This window comes from Alligator mississippiensis, chromosome 5 (assembly GCF_030867095.1).
Source record: "Alligator mississippiensis isolate rAllMis1 chromosome 5, rAllMis1, whole genome shotgun sequence".
Classification (NCBI taxonomy): domain Eukaryota; kingdom Metazoa; phylum Chordata; order Crocodylia; family Alligatoridae; genus Alligator; species Alligator mississippiensis.
In genome coordinates, this window is record NC_081828.1 from 212445247 (window position 1) to 212463929 (window position 18683).

At 45.5% G+C, this 18683-nt stretch overlaps 1 protein-coding gene across 4 annotated transcripts in view; it reads left to right on the forward strand.

Moving 5' to 3' along the window:
• ADCYAP1R1 (ADCYAP receptor type I) overlaps positions 1-18683 on the forward strand; it is a 220816-nt gene that overhangs the window by 152925 nt on the left and 49208 nt on the right. For all 4 annotated transcript variants that reach the window (XM_059729227.1, XM_059729228.1, XM_059729229.1 and 1 more), the window contains exons 5-10: positions 649-684; positions 3378-3478; positions 4623-4720; positions 10005-10137; positions 12421-12574; positions 18354-18414. In XM_059729227.1, coding sequence (XP_059585210.1) covers positions 649-684; positions 3378-3478; positions 4623-4720; positions 10005-10137; positions 12421-12574; positions 18354-18414 — 583 coding nt within the window. The remainder of the gene's footprint in view (positions 1-648; positions 685-3377; positions 3479-4622; positions 4721-10004; positions 10138-12420; positions 12575-18353; positions 18415-18683) is intronic.

The window sequence follows — 18683 nt, forward strand, 5'->3', positions numbered from 1 at the left end:
GAGTTTAACCATTTACAGAGAGTTCATAATATCAAACTGAATCCATAAGCTGCATGTTGTTACTTCTGGGCCTACCCAGATGGAGAAATCACTGAAGAGTATAAACCAGGGTGTGCGTTTCTGGTGCACTACCAGTTCTGTACTAACTCGTTGATGCCGCTCACAGTGGGCAGTCAGTATGGGGTGCTTTTCTAGCTGGAGTAGTCCACGTTGCACTTATTGCATGCTGGGAATGCCCACAAGGGGAGCTTGGGCCCAAGAGCCAAATTACACGCTGGTTTACCTTGGGGTACCTTCCCTGTGCAGACGTGCCTCTAGCATGGGTTGCCTCTAGCAAGGGCCTTCTTATTGTGGAAATTAGTTGCATATAAAGTAAGAGATAGGTGTCCACACATCTTGAGTGCTAGCTTTGTCCCCCTTATTTACCACCCCCTTCTGGGAACAGAACAGCACACAGAGCTACTGAGCAGTATTACAAGTATCTCTGTATTTATTTCCCTTCTGCATTGCCTGCCTTGCAAATATTGGTTTGATTAGGTACCTGGAAATGTCTTTCTAATGACTGTCACTTATGTTTCCTGGATAAGGGGGGCGGAATCACTCGGTAAGTTAAAATAGTCATCTATGTTATGTATTTCTTTTCTTCAGGTTGGGAAGTGGATAACATGGCGCAAACACACACAGGTGAGAAACAACTCTGTTGTCTCCTTTTTTATATCTCTTCGCCTATAGCTTATCTGTCTCCAGGATGCTGGAATACACGCTACAATGTCACACTAAAATCTCAGTTAGACACTAGCTATTATTATAAGCAATAATATCTAATATACCTTAAATTCAGTTAAAAATAATCTGGGAATACATCATTTAAAGTGCTTTATTCAAAACCCTGTGGCATTGTATGGTATCCCACCAGGTGGGAGTTAAGGTTGTTTGGGTGATGTAATTGTTGCATTTTATGCCCTCATATTTCTTTTATATTTTATCTTAACTCAGAATTTCTTGGCTTGCCAGTCCTTTATTTTGGAGATGATTGCAGTATCCCGCTAATGTTGTCTATTTTACAATGCTGAGATACACTCTCAACCTTAACTCCGTTTTATTCTCTCTGTGTATTTAACTTTGGCCTAGGTGTATCTATCATAGACACTATCAGGTGAATCCATATTTACAAATACACCGTTTCTCAAAGGTAAAATCAAGTTTGGGCCTTATTCCAAGACCATAGAAATCAGTGGGCATCTGTTGACTGATTTCCATGGACACTGGGACTGGGAAGGACCATATCGCTGGTTTAGTAGGTGATTTTGACCTGTTGGAAACCAAAATCCAGTCTCCCCTAGGTAAGGAAAATTATGTTTTTTATTGTTTAAATCCTATTCCAAAAAGAAAAATCAAGCTTCTTTTCCTGCCAACTGGGCTTTAAGAAGGCCTTTGACACTGTCTGTCACCCCATCCTCATCAATAAATTAAGCGACTGTGGCATTGATGCCTGCACAGTCAGATGGGTAAAAAATTGGCTGATGGGGCGCAGCCAGAGAGTAGCGGTGGATGGGTTGTACTCAACCTGGCGAGATGTGAGCAGTGGGGTACCCCAGGCTCGGTCCTCAGGCCCGCACTGTTTAACATCTTCATCAGAGACTTGGATGAGAGGGTGGAAAGCACGCTGTCCACGTTTGCTGATGACACTAAGATGTGGGGCGAGGTGGACACACTTGAAGGGAGAGAGAGGCTGCAACTAAATTTAGACAGACTACAAAAGCAGGCAAACGTGAATAGGATGGGGTTCAATGTAGACAAATGCAGGGTGCTGCACCTTGGGAGAAGGACTCCACAACATACATACTGGCTGGGGAGTTACCCTCTTGAAAGCACAGAGGCGGAAAGGGATCTTGGGAGTCATTATTGACTCCAAGATGAACATGAGCCGCCAATGCCAGACCGCAGCCAGCAAGGCCAGCCATACCCTGTCATGCATCCACAGGTGCATCTCAAGCAGGTCCAAGGAGGTGATCCTCCCCCTCTATGCGACTTTGGTCAGGCTGCAGTTGGAGTAATGCATCCAGTACTGGGCACCACACTTCAAACGGGATGTGGCCAGCCTGGAGAAGGGTCAGAGGAGGCCACCCACTTGGTGAGAAGGCAGCAGGGCAGGCCTTATGAGGAGAGACTGAGGGACCTGAATCTGTTCAGCCTCAGCAAGAGGAGGCTGAGGGGGACCTGGGGGCTGCCTACAAGCTCATCAGTGGGGATCAACAGCAAATAGGCAGAGCCCTTTTCTCCCCAGCACCACCTGGGGTGACGAGGAACAATGGTCATAAGCTGATGGAGAATAGGTTTAAGTTAGAGATCAGAAGGCAATATTTTACAGTTAGGGTGGCCAAAGTCTGGAACCAACTTCCCAGGGAAGTGGTCCTCGCCCCTACCTTGGGCAAATTCAAGAGGAGGTTGGATGATCACCTGTCTGGAGTCTTGTGAACCCAGCATTCATTCCTGCCTGTGGCAGGGGGTCAGGCTAGATGATCTGATCAGGTCCCTCCTAACCCTAGTTACTATGAAACTATGGATATTATGCTTCTGATCAATTCTAATCATTGCAAGAACACACTTAGTAGAGTGTTACTTGTAGCAGTATGAGGAATATTTATATATCAGTTGGTGACTACTACAGTCTAACAATGATATCATTATAATTCTTATTTACTACCTTAACAGTAATTACCAGAAGGAAGTAAAAAAACCTGACTCTTTGATTTATGGGAAATTTCCCTGGAAAACTGAGAACTATTGTGAAATTACAAATTCTAGAAATTCTCAAAGTAGCACAGGACTCCTAAGAGAGTGAAATGATTACACATATGTTCAGCTCCATTTAGGGATGAAGACGTGATTAAAAATAAGGTCAGTGCCATTTACACCATGTGCTCCTTAACAAAGTGGCTCTAAAACTGTAACCACTGAGTCCGAATGCAAAAGCAAAACAGTCAAACAGGTACAGTCAGAGCAGAAGTAACTGTAACGGCTCAATAAAACAAAAGCATTGCCCAGGTTTGGCTCCAACAAGAACGTGATGCATTCACCAACAGGCCTCAAGCTTTTCAGTCAGGTCAGAGAGCTTGGACATAAGCTCTGAAAAAAGCCATGAGCTGGTAGAGCATCCTGAATAACTGTATATGGAAATGAGTATGCCAGTTATTGTCACTGGCAACAGAGTCTCTGTTTACAACATTCCCATAATTTCAGCCTTCTGAAATAATTAGGGCATGAATTGCAACACCCAAGCCACCTATCATATGGCAACGCTCCAAGGAAGGCGTGTTCTTTGGTTGGATTTGACAATGTCATACTCTGTAACTTTGCTATGATACTTAATATAGGGGACATCAGCAGAAATTGCACAGAAGACGGTTGGTCTGAACCCTTCCCTCATTACTACGATGCCTGCTTTGATGAGAATTTCACCGACCCTGTAAACCAGGTAGGAAATAACTTAATGCTAATCTCAAGTTAATGACATAGCATGCCTGTGTTTGCTGTGAGTTCAGTCTGTATCCACTGAATGGTGATCCAAGTGAAATAATTCACATATATAAATGCAAGCTCAAAAGAGTAGCACTTGAGGTTTTCCTTATATTCTGTTATACTGTGAGCTTTTCTGTAAGCTTATAACTCATATAGCACATAGTTGTTATATACACTAATGAATCCTCACTAATTAAGCAAGGAGTTTATAGTGGACATGTCTACACATGCGTATCTACTGTGCAATAACTGAAATGACTGTGCAATATGGGTGCACATCTAGATGTACATGCCCATACTGTGCAGTAAATATGGTGACTTACACTGACTTGAGTGTAAATTTGATACCTGCATCATGCAGGTATCAAATTTACACCCAATTAGTTACTGCACAATAATGTACATGTAGATGCATTAGTGCACAGTAACCCAGGAGTCCTCCCTTCTGGGTCTGCCCAGCCACTGAAGAGCTGGCCTGAGCCCAGCCCCAGGACTCCTGGCTGGCCACCTCTCCTGGCTTCAACTTGGGACTAAAGTTAGTCCCAAGTGCTGGCAGCCAGCTCTGGCTTCAATTCGGAACTAAAATTAGTCTCAAGAGCTGGCTGGCAGTCATGTGGCCAGAAGCTGGAGCTCCCCCTGGTGGCCACAGGGGCACATGGCAGGCTGCTCTGACCTGGGACTAAATTTAGGTCCAGGTCATCTGCACGTGTAGACGCCAGCCTATTTCCACTTCCTGCACAGTAACTTACTGCTCAGTAAATTTAAGCTGTCATAAATGCATGTGTAGACACACCCAGTCTGCCCTTAATGTAATCCTTTCTGACTTTGAGATAGATATGGAGTAGTCAATGCAATGATAAGAGTTCAACCTTTACTCTAAGAGTCGGTTCTGTAATGCAGTGCCAGCTCAGGTTGTACCAGAGGCAGTGACAATACACAGTAAAACATAAAGGGAAACTTTAGCAAACACTGTAAGACCCAAAACCTGTTTATGGCACTGAAGTCTGGCATGACTGGAATTAGTCCTGTGAGTTGTCAGCCAGATCCTGGCCCAAGAGGTGAAGGTGATGTTTGTGACTACATGGTGTTTTCTTCTCAAGGACTACTACTACCTGTCTGTGAAGGCCCTGTACACAGTTGGATATAGCACTTCTCTTGTTTCCCTCACCATGGCGATGGTTATCCTATGTCGTTTCAGGTGAGTTGCTGTGAATGAGTGGTGACCTGTTTGTAGGCATAGAAAAAGAGACCAAGACCCATCTCCTCTCCCCCTCCATCCAATCTTTTACCTAAGCAGTGACAAAAATAGGATGATGTGCAGGATGATGTGCTTGTTTTAGAATCAGAGGCTGCATCCAGATGAGTGCAGCCACGCAGTACATGACACCACAAAGCCATCTACAGTGCCACATACCACCCATTCAGGCACTTCTTGCATGGCTACCTTGTAGCATGGGGTGGGGGGAGGAGAGGAGTTTGATTCTGGGAGATACTGGGGTCAAAAATACTCAGGTGGAAAAAAGTGGGGCAGCTCACATGGCTGAAGCGTGTGCCACCCAAAACTGGAGCCTGGCCCCCCAGAGCCATGCTCTGGCTGCCGGCCAGGCTGCCAGATGCAGGAGTGCCACGGCTGCAGCATCCCCAGCCCCCAGGACGTCAGGTAAGGCTGCTGTGGCCAGCACAGTTGTATAGAAATGAAAGTAAGGGCTTCAGAACAGCCTCAAAACAAAACAAGGGCAGTCGAAACATTTTGAAAGTTTCAAAACGTTTTGAGTTTCAAAGCTGAAGCTGGGCTTGCCTGCAGGGAAACAGAAAGTAAGGAGATGGAGGGGGAAAGGGGAAGAAAGACTGCTCTCATATCGACTGCGTAGCTGGCCAGGGACTGTGATCCTTCATGAGGTCCCTTCCAGTCCCAGTGCTCTGGGGCAGGGATGGAAAAACAGCATAAAAAGCAGCTTTGTTTGAACTGAGCTGCTTTCTGCCTCAGGGTCAGTTACTGAGCTGTCTTCTGGAAGCTCAGCAGTGTTAGACAACAAGGGCTACCATTCATTTCCTACTTGCTAGCCTAGCAAGTGGGATTCAGTAATACCTTTTGCTTTCTTTTTATACCCTTTTATTTTATTATTATATTCATTGATTGATTCCTTTCAATTTATTCCTCCTCCAAAATCCTCTTTTTGTTTAGTCTATTTTGATTCTTTTCAAATCTGTGCTTTCTCTGAGAGTTTGCATTCCATTCACTGCGCAGGGAAGCACAGCATAATTACGTTGCATATTATAATATAGAATTTATATAAGAAAACACATACATCCATTTATATATTGATGTTTTTATTTATTACTTAAATACATACATACAAACATACATACATTACATAAATACACATACGTACAATTATCTTATCTACATATAGTACATAAATCGGATAGATAACATTACAGAAGAAGAGACAGATTTTCCAGCACACCAAGGCAAAGACAGGACACTATGAAACACACCATGAAGTGTGTTGAAAAAGCAGCTGGCAAGCCTTCAGGGAGGGGTGGAAGAGGGGATAGAGGGAGAGCTGTAGGTTCCCCCCGCTCTCCCCAAATTGAGATGCAGCCTTTGTGCTACAACAAGCCGGCATGAGGCTTCCACTAGTTATAGAGGAAACAGGGAGAGGAGAGCAGTGCCACTGCCTGTGCCTGAGACTGCATCCCCTGCAAGAGCACCAGCCATAACCCCCCACTACCACCACCATGACAACAAGCAGCAGCACCACCACCAGCATGACAGGCTCTTCTACTCCCATTTCACTTCCCATGCTGAGCCTTCCAGTGCCAGAGCAAGAGCTGGAGGTGGAGCTGGATCTCAATGCCCTAGCAAGAGAAATTCTGGGGATGGAGGGGGAACCATCTGTGTTTGTGTTCCACAGCCCTCAAGTTTCCACTAGAGCCAGGTCTCCTTCCCCAGAAGGCACTTCAGAGGAGGCTGCCGTAGAGATGGAGGCAAGTGGCTCAGCTGAGTCTGCTCCTCCTCTTGCTGTGCCTCTGCCTGCTGAGGAGGGGGAAAGTGCAGCATCCACACATACACCTGCACCCAAGAAGCAAGCGGGTAGTGTGGTCTGGGATCATTTTGAGCTGGCAGATGATCCCACGTATGTTATCTGCCTGCACTGCCAAGCCAAAACCAGTTGGGGCAAGGGTACAAAACACATGAGCACCACAATGCTGATGCATCTCCGCAGGCACCACCCCTTGCCCTTGCTCCTCAGCCTGGCACCAGCGGGAGCATGCCTAAAAGGAAGTCCCCCTCTCTCTCCAAAGCCTCCATCCCTGCAAAGCAGAGGCAGGCCACCCTGGAACAGTGGGTGAAAGGCAGACAAAAATGAGGGGGCATTGCAAGGGTGAGTGAGATCACCCAGAGCACTGGGGAGATGCTTGCTGTCGATGGCTAGCCCTTCTCCTTAGTTGAGTGGCCAGGGTTCAGGCAGCTCATGGTGCTCATGGCCCCTTCCTACCAAGTGCCTACATGCACCACGTTCGTCAGAACAGTGGTGCCCTCCCTGTATGAGTCACGCAGAGAGTACTTGAGGGAGGAGCTGCACAAGGCAGGTCCACAGGTGGCCTTACACTTCACCTTGGACATCTGGAGTAGTGAGGGTGGAGATCACACCTACCACTCCCGCACAGGGCACTGGTGTGACCAGTCAGGCCATCGGTGGGCTCTCCTTCAAGCCAAGGTAATGGGTGAGTCCCACATGGTAACAGAGATCATGGGGGCCTTGAACCGCTTAGTGCAGGGGTGGTTCATTGGGCAGGGCAAGCTCACCCATGGGTTTACGATCACTGACAATGGGACCAATATGATCAAAGCGGTCCATGATGCCAACTTTGTTGGCATTCGCTGTGTGGCACAGGGAAGTTCCACCTCGTAGTCAGGGATGCCTAGGAAGGGGACAGAGCTTCTGGTGATGGCACCAGCACCACCAGTAAGCTCATTTCAAAGTGCAGGAAAGTGGCAGACTACTTCCACCAGAGCATCAAGGGGGGCAAGATACTGTGGAACAAACAGGCACAACTGTTTGTCCCTGAGCCCTTCCTCGAGGCCACCAAGAGCCTCAGTGCTGCCGATGCCCTCCTCAGCCAGGTGATCCCCCTAGTGAGGGAACTGGAGAACCAAATGGAGAAGTTCCAGGGGATCGATGTTCCTGGCTGGGGCAAGCCGCTGTCACCCGACATTCAGGCACTGGTGAGGTGGCTGAAGGAGGACATCAGGAACTGGCTTGATCCCTCGCGGCCCAGTACGGTTCACATGCTGGCCACAGAGTGTGACCCGAGGGTGAAGGGCAGTGTCAGTGTATGCAGCAGCAAAACCCTGGATCAGTGGACGGAGGTGCTGGTGAAGAGCATCAGGGAGCCAGAACGGCAGAGGCAGGGGGATGTGGAAGAGAGGGATCCACTGTCCCAAGTCAGCACACGATCCACCAGCCAGTTTCCTCCTCCACCACAGGTGTTGTCAATGTGGGCCAAAGGCATGGCTTCCATGGTGGGGTCCAGAGGTACCATCAGGCAAGTAGTGCTCAGGTCTTGGTGGCTGCCTATCTCACTGAGAACATGGAGCTGCTGCTGTGCAACCCTTCAGCTTACTGGGCAAGCCACAGCCAGATGTGGCCAGATTTGGCCATGGTGGCCTGCAAGCACCTGTCCTGTCCACTGACCAGTGTTCCAAGTGAGAGGGCTTTCAGCATTGCTGGGGACGTAGTGACACCCCACTGCACCTGCTTGGTTCCTGGTTTGGTGGAGCAGATGGTGTTCTTGAAGGTGAACCTCCTGCTGCTGAGGTTCCCCAAGCTCCAGGTACAGATGGAGTGAATGTCACCCTTCTCGCTCCATCTGCACCTCTTTCCTTTTTTCATTTTTTAAAAACCATTTCATGCCCAGCTCAGAGCTGGAGGGGGCACTCACTACATCACTAGCCAGCAGGGGAAGAACGTGTCCCTGCTGAGCTCCGGTGCTAGGATGAACTTGGATGTATGGACTGGGACTATGGGGAAGGAGGCGGCCCCAGGTCCTGGGCATGACCACTAAAACTGCACACTGCCAGGGTCGGGAGGCCTGGTGGAATTGTCGTTGGTGCAGCGGCCCCAGGAAATACCAGGAACAAGGATCCTCCTGGTGAAAGGTGGGTAGGAGGCACCATAATCTTCAGCCACCACATGCACACACAGTCCTGGCTGGGGAAAGCCCAGACCTGTCATGCCTTTGACAGGCCTGAGGCTTGCTGGTTGCAGTGGAGTTGTGAAGCTTCAGGTGAGCTCAGCTTAGCTGCCTGGGATGCCAGCTTTTGGGCTGAAAAACCCTTTGGCAGGCTGAGGAAGCACCTGCAGTTGGTGTGTGTGTGTGTGCTGTTCCTGGATGGAAGGAATCATAAAGAAGCCCAAGGCTGTCATGCAGTGCAGGCAAAAAAGCCAGTCAGTGAAAATGGAAATGGAGGCATCAGGGGGTGAGGGACAGGCTGGGGTGGGGGGGAAGGGGGATGTAGCAGTGCAGGTAAAAGTGCAGAAGTACCTGGGGAACCAGATGTCCATTAGGTCGCAGTGTGCCAGAATACCACTGTCTATAGTGAGTCCATGAGTTTCTGTACTTAGGAGGCTGATGAAGTGCAGTTCATAGGCTCGTCTGTGAAAAAAGGTTTGTAAATTCAAACAAGCACTGAACCTCGCTAACCCCTGCACCTATCTTCTTGATGCCTGGCAGGTCATGGCCTCAGACGAGGCTACCGTGCCTGCTGTTTTCACCTCACTGTGCCTTAACACACATGCACACACACGTAGTCACACACGTCACCAGTTTTGCTTGTCAACAGCTTGAGGTGCAGTTTCCCAGAACCCCCTGCACCTATCTCCTTGAAACTTGGCAGGCTTCATGGCCTCAGCAGGGGCTACCATGCCTGCCATTTTCATTAAATCTGCCTCAAAATGACAAAGTTATAGGCAGTTTCATGCTTCCCCATTATAGCCTATGGGCAAAACGGTTTCAAAGAAAAGAAACGGAACAGTGCTTCGAAACTAAACACAACTTGAAACGAAACAGCGTCCCAGCGAAATGGTGAAACGGAGGTCGAAACGAAACAGTGCTGTTTGGCACAGCCCTATTGGGCAGAAAAGCTGTATAAATAAAAGATACCAGTATTAGAAAAAAGCCATTGAAAAGTCTTATGCAGAGAAGAAATGTATATATTTAGCCAATGGAATTCATTCCCATGTGATATTTGGCCCAAGAGCTTAATAGGTATACAAATTGCCCAAGTAATCCTCAGTTAGCTAAGTAAGGAGTCATTTTCAAAGTGTTGGATTGGTTGGGATCACTATTACACTGACTCCTGTTTTCCTAGACATTACTGTTATTGCAGCTATTAGAAGGCACAGCCAGGAGTGTTTTAATATCAGGAAAGAAAACATATATATTTGTCTTTCTATCTTTTCTTTTGTTTGTAGGAAGCTTCACTGTACCCGCAACTTCATCCACATGAATCTCTTTGTCTCATTTATTCTGCGAGCAATATCAGTCTTCATTAAAGATGGGGTCCTGTATGCTGAACAGGATAGCAGCCACTGTTTTGTCTCTACTGTAAGTGAAAAAAAGGCAGCAGCATTTTTTTCTTGCTATATATATATTTTTTTCCCATAAAAAAAGATAAAGTTTATTGAATGTTTGTACTACAGTCACCCCTGAAATCCTGGGCTGAGATTTCAGCCCTTTGTTTTCAGCTCTGTATAAAGACATGGTAAGGAATATTTAAGTTCTATATCAGAAAGAGCTTACGATTTGAATAGATAAAACATATATAAAACATAGATAAAACATAAGACCTTAGGACTTTAGTGACCTCTTTAGCCTGGGGTCCAAAAGTCCTGTTTTATCTACGTTTTATATATGTTTTATATCCATTGCTCTGAGTTCTCAGGTAACGAGAGACAATATAGTGGAAAGAAAGGGATTTGACTTCAAGCAGAGTGACAAAAGGGGTGGTGGCTTGATCATGGTAGAGTTGCTATTAACATCGCATCTTGTCTTTTTGTGTTTACTGAACAGTTTTGGGGCAAATTTATTCTCACGGCCATACTGCGTGCACAGATGTGATAGGCTGGGATGGAGTAAAGAGAAGTTATGTATACGTGGCTCCACACTGTTCTCACCAAAAAACCAATCCTCGCTCCCCACCCTTGCCTCTCTTCCACATCTTTTTTTTCAAGAACAAAGTTGATAAATTAATAAAAGGCCAGCAGAGAGGAATGGAAAGTATTAGAGGCCTGGAAAACATGACTTCTGATAAAAAAAAAAAATTGATAGAACTAGGACTGTTTAGTCTGGAGAAGAGAAGACTCAGGGAGGTTTGATAAAGGCTTCAACAGGCCTCGACTAGATGACCTCTTAAGGTCCCTTCCAACCTACGTTCCTATGAGTCTGCGCCACGAACCTGGGAAGAAAGCAGTGGTTGGTTCTCACAATATTTTTCATCTCCACCATGCTTTAGAGTATCAGTAGCTGGCATGCCCACAATGGAGAGAGGAAGGAATGAAGGATAGAGGGAGCATGAAGGCTGGTGAAATGAGGCTGAACTCAGGTGATTGTTAAGGAAGTGAATGGGAAGGGGTTGGAACAAATAGCCAGTCAACAGAAGGGATAGACTGCCGTCACAAAAAAGTAGTTTGATGTAAGTAGCCTTCAGAGTTTAAGCTTGGGCCACATTTTTTTTTCACTTTTATCCGTACCTGTATCTCTGTTCAAACGTAATGCTTTGGCTTATTGGTTTGAGATGTCTGGGGATCAGAAATGGTTCAGATTACCATTCTGGGGGCCAGGTCTTCAGTTGGCATAACTCTCTTGAAGTGACTGGACTTTTCCCGATTTATATCACCTGAGGACCTGTCCACTGCATGGAAGAGAAGCCATTGGCTCTCTCCTTCCCTGCCAGGTCACAAAAAAGAGCTTCTAGTTTGTTGGGTTATTCCATGGTATTACGGCATGGGAATAACTTTGCAGGTGAACAATGTGGCAATGCTTATGGCATCACCTTGGGATGTGACATTGGAAAGACAAGTATGCCCTATTCAGAGCATCGGTAGAGTGTTCAGCACTCTCTCAGTGCTTGTCCAACTGGGTCTGGAGCTTTGTCTACATTTTTCTTCCCTCCATATATTAATAAAAGCTGGTATGCCTTTGTCTAGGAAATCACTTTACCATTATCCTCACTTTGCAGTCTCTGACAGTGAGTGACAGCTCCTATAAATTGCCAGGAAGTGAAATTCTGAATTTTGCACAGCAGGATACATCCTCTTTGCAATCTCAGGGCCTTGCACACTCTCAATTCTGTTTAAACATCTTCCTTAGACTTCCTTATACAGAACTTTTTTTTTTTCTTGTCTGAACTTAAGGCTTGGAGAATTGCAGTCTACCAATTAGCAGCCATTGTTGACCTGCTCCCACCCCCCGACTAGTGATAGAGGCTCTTGTGCTATCTGGAGACATTCTCAAAACCTCTCACAACTGCTAAAATTTGCTCTCTGCTTTTAGAGCTGCAATCTTTGAGCTTTTTTCATGATTATTTTAGATTTGAATGTTATAAAAAAAAGGATTGTTTTATAGATTCATAGATTCATAGATGTTAGGGCCGGAAGGGACCTCAATAGATCATCGAGTCCAACCCCCTGCATAGGCAGGAAAGAGTGCTGGGTCTAGATGACCCCAGCTAGATGCATATCCAAATATTTTAGTATTTATATATTTTATATATATACATCCATATATTTTAGTTTTCATTGGAGGATTTCAAGAGCTAGCTGTGCATCCGATTGTCAACCCTCCGTGAAGCACAAATGAAGCAACGTTATTTGTGTTTGTTTCCTGAAGGTGGAGTGCAAGGCGGTGATGGTCTTTTTCCACTATTGTGTCATGTCTAATTATTTCTGGCTGTTCATCGAGGGACTGTATCTTTTCACCTTGCTGGTGGAGACTTTTTTTCCAGAAAGGAGATATTTCTACTGGTACACCATCATTGGCTGGGGTAGGTAAAACTTGTTATGTGTGGGTTTGCTTATTCCTCTAGCACCATGTGAAAGGGTTGCTTGAACTAAGGAACTGACTGAAAAGAGAGGATGAGCATAATTAAAGAAGAGCCCACGAAGGGCAGAATCCCACTTCACCTAATGGATGACTGAAGTGCAGCTTGTGACCAACTCGGAGTTACCCAACTAAAATGTAGGAGTGATTGCATTACTCCACTGGGTGCACAAGTGCCCCGTTATAGAAATAGTGTCTCCCTCTGGAGACAGGCAGACACCTCCCTATTCCTATAATGGGGGCACATAGATGCTCAGCAGGGGCAATCAAATTGCTCTTACATTGACTCAGATAAATTAGAGACAGCTGCAGGCTGTACTTTGGTTTTCTGCTGGGTAAAATAAGAGTTCTCCCCATAGTATTTCAAGTTATCTGCTCTAATCCCTAGCATGTCTTTGTTTTCCATGTGTGTGTGTCAGGGAGCCATGCATCCTGAAAGGAGCAAATCCATCCTTTCAGAAAGTCCTTGCAAGGACCAGAGAAAGTCCTTGCATGGTAATAATCTTGCTTTGCTGAAGTTCGAATAGATGGGATTGCCTTTTGAGCTCATCTGTATTCCTCTTTGGTCCAGTATATGGTGTTCTGGATCCTCCTCCTTTTTTTTGAGAAAATCAAGGTGGCTGTTCTTGGACGCCAGCAAGATTTTTTTCTAATAGTTAAAAAGGTAATAAACAAAACAGCCCAACATCTCCATTTTATATGGACTAAGCAATGTAGAAAACAATAGGGTTTCTCCCTCCAGGATTGCAAATTTCAGCATTGTTATTATAGACTAAGTAGGTTATTGTCTCCTGGTCTAGCCAGACGTGAATTGAAATCAGGACCAGCAAACTCACGGTCCCCCTTGGAGCATTTCACTTTGCAAGAAGTATTCTTAATGTCAGAGGAAGTTTTCTGATTAAACAAATCAGAAATACCAACTCTGGGCTATTCCCTGTGGTTTCATTTGTTGCTCACAGATGACAGCTAGGCTGAAAACACTGAAAACATGTCCAAGTGAGACCTGCTCAGCATAAATGAAAATCAAGCAATAGACAGGTAAACAGGAACTGGTTATATTGGTGAGGGAAAACAATGTTCTTTAGAGAGTAGGACCCCATGATGATAACTTATGCAGTTATGTAGATGTTAAACTTTCAGAGCTAGATTTATTCCTGTTGTTTCTTCATGCAAATGGTATGTGTTTGACATTTTAACTAATGAGCCCAGATGGCAAGCCAAAAAAAAGACCTTTCATTGAAAGTGCATGTATGAGGTTTAAAACACAGACTCTCAAGGTTAAGCTCAGTATCGCACTTCTGTTAAATGAAATTTAGCTTCAAGACAAACTGGAAATAAAACTAATGTCTTGTAAATTTAAAAAATGCCACAATGAAATCTTAATAGATGTGAATGGCTCCCATTCTTGTTTTTTGCATTATGTTAGTGCCTAGGGGTTCATAACAGACAACAGTTATGAGAAGTTCCTACTGTGAATATTAAATGCTGGAAACGGTGAAAAATGGGAAGAGAAACAAGGACGAAGAAGTTGGAGGGATTCTCTCAAGGTCGCGCAGCAAGTCAGTGGAAAAGGCAGGACTTGAACGATGTTCTCTAAGTCCTAATCCAGTGCCTTCGGCCATGTGTAGACGAAACGAGAGCCATGTGTGCACAACACTTTAAAGTGGGCTAAATATTTTTGCACCACTTTAATGATGTCGGCGTTTGCATGCCTCGGCGACGTATTGCACAGCAATTCCAGATGCTGTAGGAAATTAGGTGGCGTAATGCGCCTTAAATGACTTGGGGCACAGCAAACTAAAACCCCTCCAAGGAGTTTTAATTTGCTGCCCCTATGGCCGTGGAGCGAAGCACTGGGCCCGTGCAGCTCCACGGCTCTGCAGGAAGCCCTGCAGGCAGCCTGCAAGCAGCCTGGGAAAGTAGCTCCACCCAAGAAAAGCGAAGAGCCTCATCTTTCCCCACCCCTCAACCTAGAGCCTGCCTGCCTGCCTGCCTGCCTGAGTTGCGCAGAGGCCCGGTGCTTCCCTCCATGTCTGTAGTGTCCCCTGGACCACCCGATCTGGGTGTCTGAAGGTGGGTGCCACCTGGGGGGGGAGGTGGCACCACTGCCAGGGAAGGAAGCACCAGCCCTTCCCCACAGCCCAGGGACCACTCCACCCACCGGCAGCTCGCCCTCCCCTCCCTGCCAGAGAGGCAGGTAAGGTGTGTGCACAACCTTCCCTGCCAGAAAGGCAGGTAAGGTGTGTGTTTTTTAAAATCCACCGCTTTAATTTAGGGCCCCTGTTTCGTCTACACATGCCCTTCAATGCTAGACTATAGAGCTTCTGAACCATGAGAGAACTTATTTGGAGCCTCCCAGGTTAATTGAACTCAGTGGCCACGTCCAAATGATTGTGGATGTACAACAGGCAGGGTTTGAAATACAGGGGGGCCCAAGGGGACTGAGCCCCCCCATAAGCCCCCCATAATAGACGAGAGCCCCTGGCCCACACCGCATATTTCTAAGCAGTTCAGGCGGTGGCTCCTTCTGGCTGGCACCACCACAGACTCCCCCGAAGAGTTGGAGTGTAATTCAAACCCAGCCAGATGCAGCACATGCAGGTGTTCCCCGTGCTGCTGCTTTGCAGCATGGTGGGGCTTTGTTGACCTCAGGAGACCCCTTGGGCAAAAAAAGCCACACGAAAAAACGGGGCAGCACACACGGCCACGACATATGCCGCCTAAAACCGGAGCCTGGCCAACCGGAGCCATGCTCCAGCTTCCAGCCAGGCTCCCCACTGCAGGAGTGCTGCAGCTCCCTGAGGCTCCCAGGACCCCAGGTAAGGCTTCTGGGACCAGCACACTTACTGGCCCCAGTCTCCCCTACCCCACCCAGGGTAAGAGCCGGAGCGTGCTTGGCATGGGCATTCCCCAGGGACAAGGTGCTGCTGCAACTTGTCCCCGGGAAAACACGTGTTCCTGCTTTGAGGATGCACCCAGTGACATTCTGCAGATCCTAGTAGAAGTAACTGAGACTTGGGTCTTTGCCTGTTTCATGTACATGATTTTCATTTTTGTAGGTGCGTCTGAATACATTGTTAAACATGAAAGAAACACAAGAAAGCTTATGTATAAACTGACAAAAGTCTTTCCAATCCATGTCATTAAAGAGCGACGTTTGAAACCAGTCAATCCCATAGTCATAAGAGAGTTTCCTGCCTCAAGTGAATATTTTTGTAGTTAAATATTAATAAGTTTTATCTAGTCTACTTATAAATATAACAGAATAGGTAATATCCACAGCATTCATGATTAGCAGGGAATAACCTATGAGTTAAGTCATATCCTGAGATGGAAACGTCTCACAATTCCTATTTATTTCAGTTCATGCTGAACATATTCAGACCTGCAGGAAGCATTCAAGTTGGAGTATGGCTTCAGTATTTTCTGTTTCACTAAGAAAAGCCTGCATGTGGTTCCCATACTTCCGGGTGCTGAGAGCAGCCCGTGAAGGAGCTGAGTGCTTAGAAATTTGCAAAGATAGCTCAGTAATCTGCAGGACTTGGGTCTTTTCTTCTAAGCTGATGCAATGTCAGCATTTAGCATATAATTAATTAAAATGATAAATGTGCGTGCTTATCTGGGCTATTCACGCCATTAACCATGCAAAACTGAGCTGATCCTTTTAGGGGAGATCCCATGTTCTTATGACATACCTTGTAACTCCTGTGACTGATCAGAGCTGCAGGGATAGCTTTTTTTTTAACAATAGTTTCATCCTCTTTGATCTCACCCAGAACTGGAGGTTCATATGCAGTTAAAAAGGGTTATAGAAAATAACCTAACTTTTCTGATCGGTTTTTGATTTATAGCAAAGGAGTGTGTGTGCACATATATGCCTGCATGTGTGTGTACCTTTATTGCAGAGGGCCTTACACAGCCTCACACCCAGGACAAGTGCTGTTTGAGTTGTGTTTGCATTTGATTCGAACCTCACGCTTATTTTTCATCACTGTAATTCCACTGCCTTTTTATTAGAGTTGCTCCTTATCTGCTTCATTGTAAGTTAAAGGTTGTCATCATACCCATTAGATATTCTTATGCTTACAGACACATCAAATATTCCTTTTTTGGTTTTTTTATACATCTATTAAGTACACAAAGACCTTGATCTTTCCTAAGCATGAGAGAGAATATTAAAAATAGATTGACATTCAGTATGCTTTATTTCCCCTCTCTTTCTCTCTGGAACATTTATTTTTGTTCCTATTTAATTTCATTTTCTATTGAAAATATTTCTCTTTAAAATATCTGTTTTTCCTCTTCTTTAAAAGAGCTGAATTTCCCTCATCTGAAAAGGTTATTCAAAGGATATTTTCTTTTGTAACAGCTGCAGTGTAAGGTATGATAGCGACTCACCTGAGCAAATTAATTCTACTGATTAATTAATGTGACACCAACACAATTTTGCAAAGTGTATGAAACGTAATTGCTGCTGTCAACTTGTGACAGTCTTACTCACTGCTACACCCAAGGGTTATCTACATCTTTTTTCCCCTCCATCTCTTTTATCTTTCTAGTAGTGATGGATTAGAGGTTGGCAAATCTTGTCACTCAGCTATTTTTCTTGCCAAAAACACATGCAGGTTTAGGTTGACCAAGAATATGTGTGCATTCTCACTGAATTATTTCAGCCAGAAAAAGAATCAGAAAGATAAAGTCTGTTTCTTTCCCATGCTTTTTAAATGAAATGTTAAAGATTTTTAGTTCATATAAATTCCACCCATATATTGGAAAGGGTTAGAAAATGAAATGTTTTGCTCATGATCATATAGGGGTTTTTTGTTTGGTTGTTGCATTTGGTTTTTTTAGTTTGTTTTCATTTTAGCAGATAACTGAAAAAAAATGTCGTTTTTGCTTGCCCTAAGTTAACATTTTTCCCTGAGTTTTTGGTTCTTATAGGAACTTGCAAATTAGTTATTTGGAAAGCTCTAGGTTGAGTCCACCTTACTTGCCCCACATAAGAGCCTGGTCCCTTTCATTAAAGCATGCTATGTACAGCTGTGTAATGATTGCAGTACCATAGTACTACCTCGACTAAAGGGAGTGCCTCAGTTTTCCGAAGGTCTCCTGTTCAGTGAAGGGTGAGCTCTTCCTATTGCTGAGTCTAACATCACTCTACAATAATGCAGAACCCTTTTTGTTGCCATTTACATCCGTGCAATCTCCTTGAGGTCAGCTTATCATCTTTAGATTTGAATTGAAATTCTTCTCAAGATAAATGCTTGCAGCATGAGGAGTCCTGGCTTCCTCTCGGTAGCAATTGCATTGTAAACTCTAGTGCCTTGCTGTATTAATAGTTGCATTAATTTTCCAAGTAGCCAGGAGCTGCCAGCGTTTTCAGGCTGTGGGCCAGAATGACCCAGCTCAGGTCAGAGGTGGTTGGCTGCTAGGACCTGTCACCTGCTGCTTCCCACTGTGGCTTGAGGGAAGCCCCCGCGGCCACATCTTCTCCCTGCTGCAACATGGGAGATGTCCCTGCCGATGCATGCAGAAAGCCAGCTCCAATGACTCCGTGGGCTAGATCTGGCCTGCAAGTCATAGATGCCTAGCCCTACCTGTAAACCTTAGAACATGAAACCTCAGAGGAGAAATTTCAGCATTTGAAGGGATCGGTGATGGATGTATAAATGAAAGCAGAAATGAATAACCGCATAGCAATCACTCCGTCTTGTCTTTTGCAGGCACGCCTACAATTTGTGTCACTGTCTGGGCTGTGCTGCGCCTTCACTTTGACGACAACGGGTAGGTACCACCGTCCGTGATCTACTGTTTGCATTTACCGTTAAAACAAAGGGTGGACAAGAAATGGGAGCAGGGTGGGGACGGGGACTGGTTTCTGTTCTCTTCTCTGTTGCTAATTCAGTGCTTAGTCTAGGGGCAAACTTGAGTATGTACAGCTGGCCTCCTCTTGAGGTGCGGGAGTAGATATGTTAACACCTTAAATGCTGCTCCCTCATTTTAGTCGGGGAACTCTGCAGGCACTGAGCATCTCTGAAAACTGATGTGAACTT